At 43.0% G+C, this 19,318-nt stretch overlaps 1 protein-coding gene across 16 annotated transcripts in view; it reads left to right on the top strand.

Moving 5' to 3' along the window:
* The window catches only part of sema4d (sema domain, immunoglobulin domain (Ig), transmembrane domain (TM) and short cytoplasmic domain, (semaphorin) 4D), a 74,976-nt gene that overhangs the window by 13,977 nt on the left and 41,681 nt on the right, over positions 1–19,318 (top strand). For 10 of the 16 annotated variants that reach the window (XM_036936870.2, XM_090191453.1, XM_036936873.2 and 7 more), the window contains exons 2-3: positions 3,186–3,296; positions 18,787–18,858. Coding sequence is in view for 6 of the 16 variants with exons in the window: in XM_036936875.2 (XP_036792770.2) it covers positions 3,259–3,296 (38 nt within the window). In the remaining 10 variants the exon portion in view is untranslated. The remainder of the gene's footprint in view (positions 1–3,185; positions 3,297–18,786; positions 18,859–19,318) is intronic. The other 6 variants (XM_036936875.2, XM_036936865.2, XM_090191445.1 and 3 more) reach the window with 1 other exon arrangement.

The following is a 19,318-nucleotide window of genomic DNA, read 5'->3' as shown; positions in this document are numbered from 1 at the left end:
CAACCCCAGGATGTGGGTGCTCACATTTACATGATGATTTTCTAGTTGATCCTGCCCTGTTTCTCAGAGGTGCAAAATATGGTGTGGACAATATGGATTTACAGCGCATTGACTTTTTCCACATTTTGTTACCTTACAGCCTTATTGTGAAATGGATTAAATAGTCCCCCCCTCCAATCTACACAAACTACCCCATAATGACAAAGCAAAAATGGGTTTTTAGACATTTTTTCATCTTTTGGCAGCGACTACAGCCTCAAGTCTTGGGTATGACGCTACAAGCTTGGCACACCTGTATTTGGAGAGTTTCTCCCATTCTTCTCTGCAGATCCTCTCGAGCTCTGTGAGGTTGGATGGGGAGTGTCTCTGCACAGATATTTTTCAGGTCTCTCCTGATATGTCCATCGGGTTCGGGCTCTGGCTGGTCCTCAAGGACTTTCAGACTTCCTCCCTCAGTTTGGCCAGTCCCTCAGTTTGGCCAGATCTAGGAAGAATCTTGGTGGTTCCAAACTTCTTCCATTTAAGAATGATGGTGGCCACTGTTCATGGGGACCTTCCAATGCTGCAGAAATTGTTTGGTACCCTTCCCCAGATCTGTGCCTCGACACAATCCTCTCTCGGAGCTCTACGGACAATGTTTTTAGACCTCTTGGCTTGGTTTTTGCACTGTCAACTGTGGGACCTTATACGGACAGGTGTGCCTTTCCAAATAATGTCCAATCAATTGAATGTGTACCACATGTGGACTCCAATCAAGTTGTAGAAACATCTCAAGGATGATCAATTAAACTAAATTTCAAGTCTCATAGCAAAGGGTCTGAATACTTAAGTAAATGAGTTATTAAAAAACAGTTTTCACTTGATCAGTATGGTGTATTGTGTGTAGATGTTTGTATTTAAAAAGATAAAATAGAATCAGGCTTTAACGTAACAAAGTGGGAAAAGTCCAGGTCTGAGAACTTTCTGAATTCACTGTATTGTTCTACAGTGGGACTTGGAGGTGAGAACTTTTAATATTGAGAAGGAACTTCCCACACATCAATCAATCTCATTAATTATGGCTAAACCTGCCTATTTCTACATTTTATTTTCTTAAAATCAGATTTTAAAATGTATCTTAACCACACTGCTAACCATATGCCTAACCTTTAATCTTAAATGAAGATGACAAAAAATGAATGTTTACGATATATAATGTTGGCACAGGTTGTCACTAGTTACCACAGCCACTATGTGGTGTTGATTTCCTCTTGGTCATCATTGTTTTGATCTCACATGCTGAGAGCTAATTGGCTACTGGCAGTAGGCCTTGTCCAATTTAAGTCGTAGCACTGCTCCTACTACAAGATGCAAAACCAAAAATGTTAGAAAATGCTCAGGACATCTGACAGGGGTCTGTAGAAGGGAACAGCCATCATCGGTGTGTCCTTAACCCACTAAAAATACCCCAGTCCAGACATACGGATCCTAGCCCAAGTTCATAGGATTTCACCCTGATTGTGAAAATTTAGTCTGGCGATGGCAAAAACAGTGACGCATTTTTGTGGTGAAATCGTGTACTGTATGCCCGGCATTAAGTCATAATGAATCAGATTTGTTATGGACCTGATCCTAGATCAGCTACAACAGTACACTTTATCCCTTGGAGCATCTCTGTTATGGTATCCACACCAGCAGTCCTAAACCATTATAGCGTTTTAACATTGCTTTTGATTAGGTGGTGAAGTATATCTTTACCTACATGTGGTGGGTGATCACGGAGTAATGTCAGAAGACCAGTGTAATTGTCAAAAGGCCTATTGTAAGTTTACTTGCTGACAATGGCAGTAGCCAGGCCCTGTTTTGTAGGCTAAAAGAGCGAAAACCCATCTAGCTGATTTTTTTATCTACCTATCCCTCTTCAGGATAGGTGTTGGATACATTTTTGCGTATGCGTTGACATGCGGATGGGCCTAATCTATTTAGCTAATGTGTTACTATTTTAATCTTTTTATGGAAAGATAAGCTGATAGACTTATGGCTGATTCTGCTGATGCAGCGAGTACACCGTTTAGAGATCTAAGAAGAAGCACGTGGCAAATCAAGTGTTCCAAATTAAAATGTTGTCACCAACATCCTAATGAAAATCCAATATTTAAATTTTTATTTTTTTAAATTTTACCTTTATTTAACTAGGCAAGTCAGTTAAGAACAAATTCTTATTTTCAATGACGGCCTAGGAACAGTGAATGAACTGCCTGTTCAGGGGCAGGACGACAGATTTGTCAGCTCGGGGGTTTGAACTTGCAACCGGTTACTAGTCCAACGCTCTAACCACTAGGCTACCCTGCCGCCCCATACTGAGCAGGTTTTTCATTTATTTTTTAATATCAGAGCTCTATTGCAGGATAGTCTATAGGAGTATATTTATGATACAACTGCAGTAGTAAATAATACATTTTACATCACTATACTATAGGTGTCTTTTTATTTTAGAAAAACACTTCAACAATGGCGTCATTGGCATACATAAAGAAATGCTTTGTGTACTGTCGTCAAGTGCCTTCCTAACCCTTGTGTACATATTGCACCACGTGATGACTGTTAACATTGATGCAACCATAGCAACCGCATGTACACTGGATGGTGTAATGCATTTTCATCATTTTGTTGTGGTGAAATTTGATTTAACAATTTATGCCCCGAAGTATATCCTAGACCACTCTTTCCAGCCGTCTGGTTGCCTGGTGGATTTCTCTGTGCTAGAAACACAATTTATGCTTGGTGGCTTCAGCTGCGCTGGTAGCCATGGCAACTGTATCCCCCACAAGTTGAAGACCAATCCTTGCCTTTGCTAATTGTGAGCAAGTCAGGCTTGTCTGCAAGTTATCCCCAGCCTGTTCAAATGTCTTTTGTGCTGAAACGCAGGGTGTTGTAATATGTGCTCCAGAGAAGCTTGGTGTCCATATTACAAGCAAGAAAAATACCTACTGGGCCATTTTAAAAACGGCATTTTAGGTTTCCTAGTTAAGTATATGCATGTTTTTTTTATTTTTATTCATGAAAAGATAGGGTGTTGTGAGTTCCATGTCAGCAAGTAGAATTTTATAAATGCTATAAATGACATATGTAAAGCCGTTGATGTTTAATTGTTTCATATGAACTCAAACTGTTCCTCTCCCTGTCCTCCTTCTCTCCCTTCACAGATCTGTGATGTAAACCATCTCATCCTTCACTCCCCTGTTTCAAGCTACTGTGCAGGACAGAAAAGGACGTTTCATGAATCAATATTCGCTAGTTGAAGCCATGACAGACAAGTAAGTTGTTGTTCCCATTGTCTGCATGAAGGTTACAAGAAAGCGTCCACTGTCTTCTCTCGTGCCTGTTTTGTGGGATGAAGTAAGAGGATATCACCATCATGTTAGTGTGCCTTTATATTACACTTTCCCCACCCAGGCAATGCTTTGCATGCCAAGAGGCAGAAAGAAGAAGAGGGAGCTAGTGTAAGGTTAGTGCTACATCACATGAGGTGGAGGTTAGACCAGGCTGGGTTAGTGCTACATCACATGGGGTGGAGGTATGGAGGAAGTTGGCACTAACCCAGCCTGGTATAACCTCCACCCCTTGTGATGTAGCCCTAACCCAGCCTGGTCTAACCTCCACCCCATGTGATGTAGCACTAACCCAGCCTGGTCTAACCTCCACCTCATGTGATGTAACCCTAACCCAGCCTGGTCTAACCTCCACCCCATGTGATGTAGCACTAACCCAGCCTGGTCTAACCTCCACCTCATGTGATGTAGCACTAACCCAGCCTGATCTAACCTCCACCCCATGTGATGTAGCACTAACCCAGCCTGGTCTAACCTCCACCCCATGTGATGTAGCACTAACCCAGCCTGGTCTAACCTCCACCCCATGTGATGTAGCACTAACCCAGCCTGGTATAACCTCCACCCCATGTGATGTAGCACTAACCCAGCCTGGTCTAACCTCCACCCCATGTGATGTAGCACTAACCCAGCCTGGTATAACCTCCACCCCATGTGATGTAGCACTAACCCAGCCTGGTCTAACCTCCACCCCATGTGATGTAGCACTAACCCAGCCTGGTCTAACCTCCACCCCATGTGATGTAGCACTAACCCAGCCTGGTATAACCTCCACCTCATGTGATGTAGCACTAACCCAGCCTGGTCTAACCTCCACCCCATGTGATGTAGCACTAACCCAGCCTGGTCTAACCTCCACCCCATGTGATGTAGCACTAACCCAGCCTGGTCTATCCTCCACCCCATGTGATGTAGCACTAACCCAGCCTGGTCTAACCTCCACCCCATGTGATGTAGCACTAACCTTTCTGTTTTCTCCCAGAAGACACATGTGATTCTCATGGGGCCTCATTTGCATCCTCTTCATTTGTTATGTTCACTGTTGCTGCTGGCTCGCCTGTTGCTGCTGGCTCGCCTGTTGCTGCTGGCTCGCCTGTTGCTGCTGGCTCGCCTGTTGCTGCTGGCTCGCTTGTTGCTGTTGGCTCGCTTGTTGCTGTTGGCTCGCTTGTTGCTGTTGGCTCGCTTGTTGCTGTTGGCTCGCCTGTTATTTTCCATTGGAATGCTGGAGTTTCTCTGTAGCCTATATAATACTCGTATGTTGAAATGGAGGCAATAAAATGCTAGCTTGTCACGTTTCTGGCATCTAATTGTCACTTGGGCGTCTAACACTAATTGTTCCCTCTAGAGTTTTAACCAACCACCCCGTTGCAATCATCTGCCTCATACCTAATCATACTGTAGCTATGTTGCACAATTTTGATACCATGTCATCTTAGTCTAACACTTGAGACATCTCTCTTGTTAGGGATATGCTGTATGTATCCCTACAGTATGTTGGGGGGGTGACAGGAGAGCTGGGCTATATGGACGAATCAAAGTTTATTGGCCATGTACACAGTTTTGCAGATGTTTTGTTAAAAACGTGATATCCAATTGCGCGCCGTCTCCTGGTCGCGGCCGGCTGCGAGACAGCCCGGGATCGAACCGCGTCTGTAGTGAAGCCTCTAGCACTGCGATGCAGTGCCTTAGACCGCTGCGCCACTCTGAGGGGGGGGGGGGCAGTTTTGCAGATGTCATCACAGATGACGCTCCAAAAGGGCAGCAATATCTAGCAATGCAATAACAACACACACATCATCCAGCGGTCTTAATTATTTTATTAACTTATCAGAACGAGCAGTGTCATAGTCTGGAATATAAATACATACAGTACCAGTCAAAAGTTTGGACAACTACTCATTCAAGTATTTTTTACTATTTTCTACATTGACGACATCAAAACTATGAAATAACACATATGGAATCATGCAGTAACCAAAAAAAGTGTTAAACAAATTAAAAAATATATTTGATATTCTTCAAAGTAGCCACCCATTTGCCGTGATGACAGCTTTGCACACTCTTGGCATTCTCTCAACAAGCTTCACATGGAATGCTTTTTTAACAGTCTTGAGGGAGTTCCCACATGTGCTGAACACTTGTTGGCTGCTTTTCCTTCACTCTGCGGTCCAACTCATCCCAAACCATCAATTAGGTTGAGGTCAGGTGATTGTGGAGGCCATCTGATGCAGCACTCCATCACTCTCCTTCGTGGTCAAATAGCCCTTACATAGCCTGGAGGTGTGTTGGGTCATTGTCCTGTTGAAAAACAAATGATAGTCCCACTAAGCGCAAACCAGATGGGATGGTGTATCGCTGCAGAATGCTGTGGTAGCCATGCTGGTTAAGTATGCCTTGAATTCTAAATAAATCAGTGTCACCAGAAAAGCACCCCCCCCCCAAACCATCCCACCACCTCCTCCATGCTTCACGGTGGGAACCACACATGCGGAGATCATCTGTTCACCTACTGTGCGTCTCACAAAGAAACGACGGTTGGAACCAAAAATCTCAAATTTGGACTCATCAGACCAAAATACCAATTTCCACCAGTCTAATGTCCATTGCTCGGGTTTCTTGGCCCAAGCAAATCTCCTCTTATTGGTGTCCTTCAGTAGTGGTTTCTCTGCAGCAGTTTGACCATGAAGGCCTGCTTCATGCAGTCTCCTCTGAACAGTTGATGTTGAGATGTGTCTGTTACTTGAACACTGACGCATTTATTTGGGCTGTAATTTCTGAGGCTGGTATCTCTAATGAACTTGTCCTCTGCAGCAGAGATAATTCTGGGTCTCCTTTTCCTGTGGAGGTCCTCATGAGAGCCAGTTTCATCATAGTGCTTGATTGTTTTTGTTACTGCACTTGAAGAAACTTTAAAAATTCTTTACGTTTTCCGCATTGACTGACCTTCATGTCTTAAAGTAACAATGGGCTGTAATTTCTCTTTGCTTATTTGAGCTGTTCTTGCCATAATATGGACTTCGTCTTTTACCAAGTAGGGCTATCTTCTGTATACCACCCCTACCTTGTCACAACACAACTGATTGGCTCAAATGCATTAAGGAAAGAAATTCCACAAATTAACAAGGCACACCTGTTGATTGATATGCATTCCAGGTGACTACCTCATGAAGCTGGTTGAGAGAATGCCAAGAGTGTGCAAAGCTGTCAAGGCAAAGGGTAGCTACTTTGAAGAATCTCAAATATAACATATTTTGATTTGTTTAACACTTTTGGTTACTACATGATTCCATGTGTTATTTCATAGTTTGGTTGTCTTCACTATTATTCTACAATGTAGAAAATTGTAAAAATAAAGAACCCTTGAATGAGTAGGTGTCAACTTGACTAGTACTGTGTGTGTGTGTGTGGACAGTATATGAATATAAAAGGTGTGTACAGCAGTAGTTATATAGGATGAGCCATGACTCAAATACAGTATATACATATAAACTGGGTAAAATGTAATGAAAACATTAAAGTGCCCAGTTTTCAATGACTGTAAATTAGGGCAGCAGTCTCTAAGGTGCAGGGTAAGGTACCGGGTGGTAACTGGCTAGTGACAGTTTTTTTGTTTAAGGTCGTGTGAAGGGTGACTGAGGTCCTTGACGATGTTCTTTGCCTTGCTGTGACATCGGGTGCTGTAGATGTACTGGAGGGCTGGCAGTGTGCCCCTGATGATGAGTTGAGCTGACCGCACCACCCTCTGGAGAGCCCTACAGTTGCCGTACCAGGCGGTGATACAGTCTGTCAGTGTGAAGGACTGTTTTTCAGGTCCTCAGTGTTGTGTACACTGAGGAACTTGACGCTTTTTAACCCTCTCCGCTGCGGCCCCCGTCGATGTGGATGGGCTTGTGCTTTCTCTGCGGTCTCCTGTAGTCCACGATCAGGGCCTTCATTTTGTTGATGTTGAAGGAGTGGTGATTTACCTGGCAACACTCCACCAGGGCCCTCACCTCCTCCCTGTAGGCTGTCTCAGCATGGTTGGTAATCAGGCCTACCACTGTTGTGTCGTCAGCAAACTTGAAACAGGGACTTCACCCATGACTACTTCAAAATGACAGAAGTGAGTGCTATGGGGCGATTTTTAGTAATTTAGTTCAGTTACCTATTCTTTCTTAGGTACAGGAACAAGGGTGGACATCTTGAAGCAAGTGGGAACTGGGATAGGGAGAGAATGAATATGCGGCTTGTTTCAAGAAGCTAGGCATCTGTCGCACGTCACTACTTCACAGGAGAGGCATTTTAACATTTTTTTAATGTGTTGTGGGGCAGAAATGCCTTCTGGAACTTTCATTTGCCGTAATAACAAATGTGTGTGCTGTCTGTAAATGCAAATAAAATGTAAAGTTTCTGGTTGGTTTAGGTACGGAAAATGTCAGGAACCTTCCTGCTCTAGGCATGATTAGCTGAGATAATGGATGGGCTTGTTATGCTGAGAGATGAGTTTCGGCTTGGTCTGCCATATAGCACGCTTCTGTCTATAACATGAACTGCTCAGTATGTGTAGATAATCCTGGCTATTGCAACCTTTTTGAGAGATACAACGTAAGTACATCACTGGGGCCAAGCTTCCTGACATCCAGGACCTATATACTAGGAGGTGGTGTCAGAGGAAGGTCCAAAACATGGTCAAAGACTCCAGTCACCCTAGTCAGACCGCTCTCTCTGCTATCGCACTGCCAGTGGTACCGGAGTGCCAAGTGTAGGTCCAAAAGGCTTCTGAACCTCTTCTACCCCCAAGCCATAAGACTGCTGAACAATTAATCAAATGGCCACTGGACCATTTAAATGGACCCCCCCCCTTGTTTTTACACTGTTGCAACTCGCTGTTTATTATCTAGACTAACCTGTACCCTGCTCATTGATTTGGTACCGGTACCCCCTGTATATAGCCTAGTTATTATGTCATTTTACTTTATATAGTAAATTATTTTCTTAACTCTATTTCTTGAACTGCATTGTTGGTTAAGGGCTTGTAAGCATTTCACGGGAAAGTCTACTGCGCCTGTTGTATTCGGAGAGTGTGAGAAATACAATTTGATTTGAGGCCATGGAGAATCGAAAAATTGTTGATACTGCTCCCAACAACATTTCTGCCCTGAATTTAATTGTCGACAAAGATCAGTGGGGAAAAGTTGTAATGCACTACTTTCTGCACACAGCCAGTGTGACCCGGAGTGACTTGACACAACTGGCCAAACAAGCTGTAGCTGCACTACATGACCAAAATAATATGGACACCTGCTCGTCAACCATCTAATTCCAGAATCATGGGTGTCAATATGGCGTTGGTCCCCCCCCCCCCCCCCAAATCATCCACTCTTCTAGGATGGCTTTCCCACTAGATGTTGGAACATTGCTGTGGGAACTTGCTTCCGTTCAGCCACAAGCGCATTAGTGAGATCCAAGCACTGATGTCGAGTGACTAGGCCTGGCTCACAGTCAGCGTTCCAATTCATCCCAAAGGTGTTTGAGGTCAGGGCAGGCCTGTTAAGTTCTTCCACACCGATCTTGGACCCCGCTATGTGCTCGAGAATTGTCATGCCGAAACAGGAAAGGGCCTTCCCCAAACTGTTACCACAAAATTGGAAGCACAGAGTTGTCAATGTTATTGTATGCTGTAGTGTTAAGATTTCCCTTCACTGGAGCTAAGGGGCCTAGCCCGAACATGGAAAAACAGCCCCAGACCATTATTCTTCCTCAACCAAACATTACAGTTGGCCCTATGCATTGGGCCAGGTTGCGTTCTCCTGGCATCAGCCGAACCCAGAGACCGTCGGAATGCCATATGGTGAAAAGTGATTCGGAATCCACTAATTTGAAGAGATCCACATACACATACACAAAAGTATCTATAGTGTAGCTACAAACCAAACGGAAAAGACGCTGCCGTGAAGCGTTCGTCCATGTGTAAGAATCTATCTACTTATTCAGTAGCTTGACCGGGTCTGTTGGCACCACTGTCAAAAATCCAGATTGAGATAAATTGCCTGCATTGATGCCATACAGGTAAATAGTGCGGTAAGTTTTACTTTACTGGAGCAATGCAGTGTGCACAGAGTCAGCGATGCCGTTCTCAATGGTTACAGCTGTGATCAGCACACACACACACACACACACACACACACACACACACACACACACACTCACGCAGCACCCCGACAGAAAGAAGTTAACCCCTTCAAGGCTAGGGTATGTAGAGTTGGACTGGTTTCATCCACAGGCCCTAGATTGATACCATTCCTCTGCATCAGTGGTAGGCTTACAGCACACAGTTTAATTTTGAAAGTTTGAATACATGTAGAATCATAGAAAATATTGCTGAAAACCAACAGATCATTTTGGTACTGAGGCAGATCCTTAAAAAAAAAAAAACTAGCTAAGCCTTTACCAGCCTGTTTTTGTATAACAATTTAAGACTGCCTGTATTTCTACATGTGTGCAGAATGAAAACTTTGGTTTTGAGTTCAGTAAGTAAGTGATGAGTTTGTTGACAAGCTGTCCAACAGATCAAAGGTTTCTTAGCAACCAGCGTTGGGGGTGACGGAGGCCCCAGATTTAGTAGTTCATTGTTCTGCCTGTGCTGGTCAGTGTTGTAGCACAATTGTTCGTTTGGAAGAATGATAAATGTTCCTGCCAAAAGGAAGGGAAAAGAAAAGTGGGAGAGTGTCCCCCGTCAGTGGTCTGGGAACAAAGACCCCCTCAACATGGGACTACTTAAGATTCATGCAGCTCTGATCAGCGCTGTTGCTGCTGAACCCCCCCCCCCCCCCCCCCATCCCAACACATCCCATCTCATTTTTATCTGGCATGCTTTCCAGCAGCAAACAATTACATCAGCTGACATCCCAGTAAGTATGTGAAATCTGATGGAAGGCAACTCCCCAACTATTAACAGTCCAGTAGCTAGAGGCCTTTGTAGGAAGATGGAGCGTCTTGATTAGTTTGTCTTGAGGAAACTAAATTCTATTACTTCCAGCATGACAGTCATTTTTTTGTTCTAATAAAATGTGAATCTTGTATAAATATATGACTCTACCACAGTATTAGAATAACCTTGAGTTCCAAGTAAACAACCTACCCCATTTGGAAAAATTCCATGTGCACATTGTTAGTCGAGAGATTAGTCACATCTTAAACTGGTTGTGGAAGCTGTTTTTTAAAACGATCTGCTTCAAGTATTCCCAGATTGTAAATAAAGCCTTGCTGTTATGCACCATTCCCTCTGTTGTGATGTTTCTAAAGCTAGATTTGGCTTGTAGACAGGGATTATTTCTGTTGAAACCCAAACCTTTGTAATCCACCCCAGTGCACAGTGCAGATCAGAAACCAATAGTCCTCTGGGTACACCTCTTTGCTGATTGTGAGCAGTGGGATTTCACCCAGTAATTTTGTTTTGTTGTTTTACTCAAGTGTTGGTTGGCTGCATTGCACCGATGGGGACAGAATCTAGGACAGAAACGCTTACGTAGATTACTCCAAATGTAGTTTACACAGCAAGGACTAGCTAGTTGCATGCGAGTACACATATTTAAAACCTGATGGACCAGTCCTCTACCCAGCAAGGCCTAATCACCAAACAGTCAGATAAAAAACATCTGCTGATCCAAAGTTGAACTCCTAAACTAGTCTGTATTACATTGGGACAAAGCCTTTTCAATCTCTGTGAGCAAGGTTATCCAGCTCTTCGAAGCTGCCAAGAGCAGAGGCATCTGATGGGAGGAGAGTGGGAACTCAGTCGGTTTACTCTTTAAAGCCTCAGACACACCAAGAATTTTGACTGCTGTGGTTTGCGCTTTCAGTTTCACGCGAATGCTGCCATCATTCCATGGTTTCTGGTTTGGGAATGTTTTAATAGTTGCTATGGGAACGACATCATCAATGCACTTTCTAATGAACTCGCTCACCGACTCAGCGTATTCGTCAATGTTGTTGTTGGACGCAATGCGGAACATATCCCAATCCACGTGATCGAAGCAGTCCACGCTTCAAGACTGCTTCGATCCACGTGGTTTGGGATATGTTCCGCATTGCGTCCAACAACAGTTCGTACATTTGAAGTCGGAAGTTTACATACACCTGAGCCAAATACATTTAAACTCAGTTTTTCACAATTCCTGACATTTAATCCTAGTAACACAATTCCCTGTCTTAGGTCAGTTACGATCACCACTTTATTTTAAGAATGTGAAAGGTCAGAATAATAGTAGTATTTTATTTCTTTCGTCACATTCCCAGTGGGTCAGAAGTTTACATACACTCAATTAGTATTTGGTAGCATTGCCTTTAAATGGTTTCACTTGGGTCAAATGTTTCGGGTAGTCTTCCACAAGCTTCACACAATAAGTTGAGTCAGGTTTGTAGGCCTCCTTGCTCGCACATGCTTTTTCAGTTCTGCCCACAAATGTTCTATCAGATTGAGGTCAGGGCTTTGTGATGGCCACTCCAATACCTTGACTTTGTTGTCCTTAACCTCTTGAACCTCTGGGGGCAGTATTTCATTTTTGACTCGCTGTGAGCGTTGGCTCAGGAAGTCCAACAGCCACAAAACCAGCCCCCCAATGCTCACAGAGAGTCAAAATAGGCTTGTGGAGGTCTACAATTTATTTTGAGGTCTTGGCTGATTTCTTTAGATTTTTCCCATGATGTCAAGCAAAGGGGCACTGAATTTGAAGGTAGGCCTTGAAATACTTCCACAGGTACACCACCAATTGACTCAAATTATGTCAATTAGCCTATCAGAAGCTTCTAAAGCTTCTAAATGACATCATTTTCTGGAATTTTCCAAGCTGTATAAAGGCACAGTCAAAGGCACAGTCAACTTGTATGTACTTAGTGTATGACCCACTGGCAAGGGGCACTGAATTTGAAGGTAGGCCTTGAAATACTTCCACAAGTAGTGAATTACAAGTGAAATCATCTGTCTGTAAACAATTGTTGGAAAAATTACTTGTCGCGCACAAAGTAGATTTGCCAAAACTGTATTTTAACACGAAATTTGTTTGAAAAATGAGTTTTAATGACTTCAACCATGTTGACAGGGCTGTCAGGGGAGTGTGGATGGCCCTGGCCAAAAGTAGTAGGGTGCCATTTGGGACTGAACCTTAAGCATGAGAGCACAGATGAGAATGTGGAGCAGGCCGGGGTGGGGGGGGGGGGGGGGTATTGGTGGTATCTTTACTGGAAAGGCCACATGGCCAGGTGGCGTTCCCCACCTCTACGACTTTTGTGTTTGGAAAGGGTGTTTTCAGCTATAGCTGAAGTCTGTGCCCCATTTTGTTGATTGAGAATATGAACAGGTTTCAGGTGTTGCAATTAAGTGTTTACTGTCATTCAACGAGAGAGGAGAGCAGCTAGGGCTGCAGTTTTATTTATTAGGCAAGTCAGTTAAGAACAAATTCTTATTTTCAATGACTGCCTAGTCACCTAGTGGGTTAACTGCCTGTTCAGGGGCAGAACGACAGATTTGTACCATGTCAGCTCGGGGGTTTGAACTTGCAACCTTTCGGTTACTAGTCCAACGCTCTAACCACTAGGCTACCCTGCCGCCCCAGTGCATTAGTATTAGCATTGGTTCATGCACTTTTTTCACTTTAAGTACTGCACCAAACATCTTAGCTCGAGTGCGCAACTAAGACCTTCTTGATTTACCTTAGATTAATTCAGACTATTTTGAGGAAATGTTACTGGCTATGTTGCTCTAAGGACAAACAGTAATATTGTTGTTTTTTTACTCGTTTTTCAGCCGAAGTCCTTTTGCTTCGCCTAGCCGAGTTCTGCTAGGAGTAAACCTATGAGGACGCCAACTCGCCCACAGCCTCTCTCTCTCCCCACCCCCCCCCCCCTTTCCTCTTCTCTATCAATCCCCATTCTCTCTCCGTGGCTTGTACCCGCCCCTCTTTTCTCTTTCTCCCCTCCCCCACTCTTCAGCATGTTGACAGGGCTGTCAGGGGAGTGTGGATGTTGGTAGGATGTGTCCCAAATGGCCCTGGTCAAAAGTAGTAGGGAATAGGGTGCCATTTGGGACTGAACCTTAAGCATGAGAGCACAGATGAGAATGTGGAGCAGGCCGGGGTGGGGGGGGGGGTATTGGTGATATCTTTACTGGAAAGGCCACATGGCCAGGGAATGTGTGGCGTTCCCCAGTCGGTCTCAGCTAGTCCACCATGCGTGTGAAGTGTATTCATATCAGTGTCAGGGGAAAGTCAGATATAGAGAAAGAAGCCAAGGCTCAGGAGTTGGGCACCAGCCTGCTGCTGTCTGAGATGCTTCGTGGTTTGTCTGAGTGTGACTGGTAGTTAATATGCCCATGTGTTCCACCTGCTTCCTCTCTCTCTCTCTCTTATAGGGCAGGCTCAGAGATTCATCAAGGCATAGACTGACTATATCTGCAGACTATATCCATCAGACTACCTACAGAAGATCTGAACTTTACTTCCCTATTTATTTAACCTTTTATTTAACTAGGCAAGTCAGTTAATAGGGCTGCAATCCCATTAATGGGATGATATGACAACAGCCAGTGAAAGTGCAGGGGAAATCTCATAATTTAAAATTCCTCAAACACACATGTACCTTATACCGTTTTAGAGGTAATCTTGTTGTTAATCTCACCACAGTGTCCGATTTCAAATAGGCTTTACAGCGAAAGCACCACAAGCGATTGTGTATGGCCACCACCAACTCACAGAAAAATTCAGCAATTTTTCCAGACAAAGAGAGGAGTCACAAAAAGCACACATAGAGAGAAAATGAATCACTAACCTTTGATGATCTTCATCAGATGACACTCATGGGACTTCATGTTACACAATACATGTATGTTTTGTTTGATAAAGTTGATATTTATATACATTAGCGTGTTACGTTCACTAGATCCAAAAACATCCGGTGATATTGCAGAGAGCCACATCATTTTACAGAAATACTCATTATAAATGTCAATAAATACAATTGTTAGACATGGAAATATGGATATACCTCTCCTTAATGCAACCGCTGTGTCAGATTTCAAAACAATTTACGGAAAAAGCATACCATGCAATAATCTGAGACATCGCCCAGAAAATAAATACAATTATCCGCCATGTTGGAGTCAACAGAAATCACATGATAAATATTCCCTTACCTCTGACGATCTTCATCAGAATGCACTCCCAGGAATCCTAGTTCCACAATAAATGCTTGATTTGTTCGATAATGTCCATTTTATTTATGTCCAAGTAGCTACTTTTGTTAGTGCGTTTAGTACACAAATCCAAACGCTCGTGCTGGTCCATCCGAACGTCGGACGAAAACTTCAAAACGTTATATTACAGGTTGAAGAAATTTGTCAAACTAAGTATAGAATCGATCTTTAGGATGTTATCATAAATCTTCAATAAAGTTCCAACCGGAGAATTCCTATGTCTGTAGAGAAGCCATAGAACGCAGTTCGCTATCATGTGAAATGCGCGTGACCAGGACCTGGCTCTCTGCCAGAACACTGACTCAAAGAGCTCCCATCCGGCTCCACAACACAGTAGAAGCCTCATTCAAGTTTCTAGACGGTTGACATCTAGTGGAAGCTCTAGGAAGTGCAACTTCATCCGTATCCCACTGTGTATTCAATAGGGGCGGGGTTGAAAACCGACAAACCTCAGATTTCCCACTTCCTGTTTGGATTTCTTCTCAGGTTTCTGCCTGCCATATGAGTTATGTTATACTCACAGACATCATTCAAACAGTTTTAGAAACTCCAGAGTGTTTTCTATCCAATACTAATAATATGCATATATTAGCAACTGGGACTGAGGAGCAGGCCGTTGACTCTGGGCACCTTTCATCCAAGCTACTCAATACTGCCCCTGCAGCCATAAGAAGTTAACACATTTTTATTTACAATGCCGGCCTACCAAAAGGCCTCCTGCAGGGACGTGGGCTGGGATTAAAAATAAAAAAGAATCTAAAAATATAGGACAGAACACGCATCACGACAAGACACCGACACTACATAAAGAGAGACCTAAGACAACATAGCATGGCAGCATCATATGACAACATGGTAGCAACACAACATGACGACAACATGGTAGCAATAAAACATGGTAGAAGCACAAAACATGGTACAAAGATTATTGGGCACATACAACAGCACAAAGGCCAAGAAGGTAGAGACAACAATACCTCACACAAAGCAGCCACAACTGTCAGTGTCCGTGATTTGAGTCTTTGAGTGAAGAGATGGAGATAAAACTGTCCAGTTCGAGTGTTTGTTGCAGCTCGTTCCAGTCGCTAGCTGCAGCAAACTGAAAAGACGAGCGACCCAGAGATGTGGGTGTGCTTTGAGTACCTTTAACAGAATGTGACTGGCAGAACGGGTGTTGTATGTGGAGGGTGAGGGCTGCAGTAGATATCTCAGATGGGGAGCGAGGCCTAAGAGATTTTTATAAATACGCATCAACCAGTGGGTCTTGCGACGGCTATACAGAGATGACCAGTTTACAAAGGAGTATAGAGTGCAGTGATGTGTCCTATAAGGAGCGTTCGACTTGAAATCAGGTGTCACGGCCCAGTGATTTCTATCACATTTCTATCACTGTTTGCCATACGTTTGTTGTGAAGTAGGCCATTTGTTAAAAGTGAAATGGCGCCTCTTATTCAGCATCACTCATCAATTAGAGATGTGGACCCCGTGACACCCTGACTTCCTCTGTGACACCAGGGCGGGGCAGGGGTCTATGTGTCCGTGGCACTGGTCAGTCAACGCTCAATTGAGATGTTTGGAGCCGGTGCCACGTTTTGCGGGAGTCAAGTGAAGCTTGTTTCCTCAGTATGTAGAGGGGGATGTGACCCCTAACCTATAGCTCATCAATTTGGTGCCATGTCATCTCCTCACAAACTATCAATGATGTGATCATGGGGTTGAGGGAGTGGGACACAGTACAGGGCGATACCTTATTTGGGGTGTTGCTGTCTTTGTTGTGACGGTTTGCTAAGGCCACAGGAAGGAAGGAAGGAAGGAAGGAAGGAAGGATATTCAAGGTATTGGTGTAAATAACCCAAATAAGTCACAACGCTCTTGAAACCAAGATAATGTGTAAGTGATGACTGTTTTAACTGAGACTTGAGTTTAGATTTAAAAACATTGTCAAAGTTCAGTGGCGGATGCATACTCTACGCGAATTTGAATATACACTGACAGAACTTTGAATCGCAAAGGAATTCCCCAGTAGCCTCTCTGCAATGCATTGTGTGCAATATAGGCTATTTGAAATGGACAGGACATTGTCCATTGTCCTCCATTTTTAAAGCCATAAAAATTGTATGTTTTTATTATATACATTTTATTCTATTGTTTTTATGCGCCCAATTCTCTGCATGACTTGATACATTGTCCTTTTTGTTTTGTACAGTAACTCATCCAACAAAGGCTAATTAATTCAATGTTTGGGTTCAATTCTGTGACCTGATTTCAATTGTCTGGAAGATTGTATCTTATCATGGGATAATGATCCCGGTTGCATTGCCAGGGGGCTGAGGGTCATGCAGTACAATGGAAACCCTTCTTCTTTGAGTTTCATCTCATCATATTTCTTTTATATAGACCTTTAAAAAAACTGGCATTACCATTTAAATCTTTTTTTTATTTTTTATTTTACCTTTACTTAACTAGGCAAGTCAGTTAAGAACAAATTCTTATTTTCAATGACGGCCTAGTGGGTTAACTGCCTGTTCAGGGGCAGAACGACAGATTTGTACCTTGTCAGCTCGGGGGTTTGAACTTACAACCTTCCGGCTACTAGTCCAACGCTACCCTGCCGCCCCAAGTTTCCTTGTCATTTTTTAAATATATTTTTCTATTCATGAGATTAACACCCACTTGCCAAAATATATGAATGTGTTCAGAGTGTGAGGTCCAAAGAGGGTAATCTAATGTGGCTGTGTCTAGCTTCATGTCTAGCTTCATGTTTACACCTGAGCATTTTGTGCTTTAGAATCTAAACCATCAAAGGTTAAATCAATAGGCGAGCCCATATTTTTTTTTTTTTTTTTTGTGAGACAGGTTTTAATGATATATTTTGAGTTGAGTGCAGCGAGGCAGGGCTTAGCTCCTGTTCTCTTGAAAGGGGGGGAAAATGCATTCACTCTTTTGAAGTGCTTTAATTTTGCGTATAGGGGATTGGGAAGCATACACAGGGAAAGTGTTGTGAGTGGAGGTTTCACCATCTGTCTGTAGAAATGAGTTCTACGTTCTTTCGTCTTCTTTTATTAATTCTGCTTCAATTGCAGCCAGAAAGAAACATTTTTAAGATGTTGTGTGAATTATTTATTTGTTTGCACCTATTTCAGAGAATACATTTTTATTCATCAAACTATTGTAGAACTTTCTTTGAAGCACATTCAGAATATTCTTTGTTTTCAAAATGGTAATGCATGCCACTGACATTGCTGTGCCATGGGAAAATATTTACATCACATCTGTGATTTGATTTGACAAACTAATGGCTGTAATATGTTAAAGCATCAAACTTTCCCAGGAGATGTATATCTTTTTTTATTGTTTATTATTTTAGTACTGTTTATGTTCTTCGAGCGTTATAATATGTTCTCCTACACAACCAATTAGGTAGCCATAAGAGACTATACCATTAAAGATGCTGTCATGGGGGTTAGAGGGATCTCAGTATATTCTCAGGCTCTGAATAGAGCTTCCCCTGGCTGCTAATCACACAAAGCCTACAGCTGGTGGGAGTTGTAGGAAGAGATGCACACTGATTGACATTTTCCCCTCAGACTCTTGTAAGGGTGGATAATGTTATTACTCTAATGTAAAGATTCAGAACTGACAGGCCAAGTCCGTCCTTTCTAGTCTGTAGTGTTCTGTCCGTCCTATCCTATCCTATACAAAGATGATCTTTATTTCGTATGGTTATTAGCTTGGTTCCAGATCTGTTTTGTACGGTCTTTCCAATGCCTATAGTCTGTCATGCCAAACACAAACTGATCTGGGACCAGGCTATATGATTTATATATTTAGTAATGAAAAGTCATTAAAACTACATACACAGCAGGCAACCAACATGTAATTTCACAGAAGTATTATATGTTTCCCTGAATCCTCTCAATGTCGTACAGTCTGTTACTGTGTTTTGAGTTAATGATCAAACTACTCTGCAGTGTATTGTGTTATGGATTGTTTTTTTTTTCCATATGCTGTCTGTTATTGTGTGTGTGTGTGTGTGTGTGTGGTATATTTATTACTCTACATGTTCTGGGGTGACAGTGGATGTATTGTACAGTCTTCCCATCTCTTCTATCCTGACAGGCTTCTTCACATCACTTGGAGATATCTACAGTACCGCATCATCATAACTGTCTTCTCTCTCTCCTATAGCTTGAGAATTGTGTAATTCTCTCAAAGAAGGAGCCTCTCGTCTAGTAGAGCCGACTCGTTGAGGAGCCACAGGTCAGGACAAAAACCTTGTGTGGGCTTGCATGCTGCAACACCAAATGCTGCATGCTTCTCAAGCCTCCAAATGCTGCACAGCTTCTCTCTTATGGTCCGCATGATCTGAAAAACACCTGGGTGATTTTTATAGCTCCTCCCCTTTTTACTTTGGAATTGCTTATTTTTGTTATTCTATTTTATCTATCCTCATAATCAAGTTATTGTTTCTTTATCTTTTGTCCCAATGAGTTAATTAAGATGTATTTCCTCCCAAACCGCCTCTAAAGCTTTGACCCCCTCTTCCTTGGGAGCTTCCATGGGACCCCCCCCCCCCCCCCCCCTCCTTTATGTTGCTTGAAATGGGCTTGATGTGTCTGTCCGCTCTCCTGTGGTGTAACTTGTGTTTATCACCTGTTGATTTCTGACTTGTTTTCTCTTGATTTCGATTATTTTCACATGTGACGTTTCTGCAATGGTG

Source organism: Oncorhynchus mykiss, chromosome 12 (genome assembly GCF_057628025.1).
Source record: "Oncorhynchus mykiss isolate SJ-2025 chromosome 12, ASM5762802v1, whole genome shotgun sequence".
Classification (NCBI taxonomy): domain Eukaryota; kingdom Metazoa; phylum Chordata; class Actinopteri; order Salmoniformes; family Salmonidae; genus Oncorhynchus; species Oncorhynchus mykiss.
The sequence above is the reverse complement of the archived record's forward strand: the minus strand, read 5'-3'. Positions and strand labels throughout refer to the sequence as shown.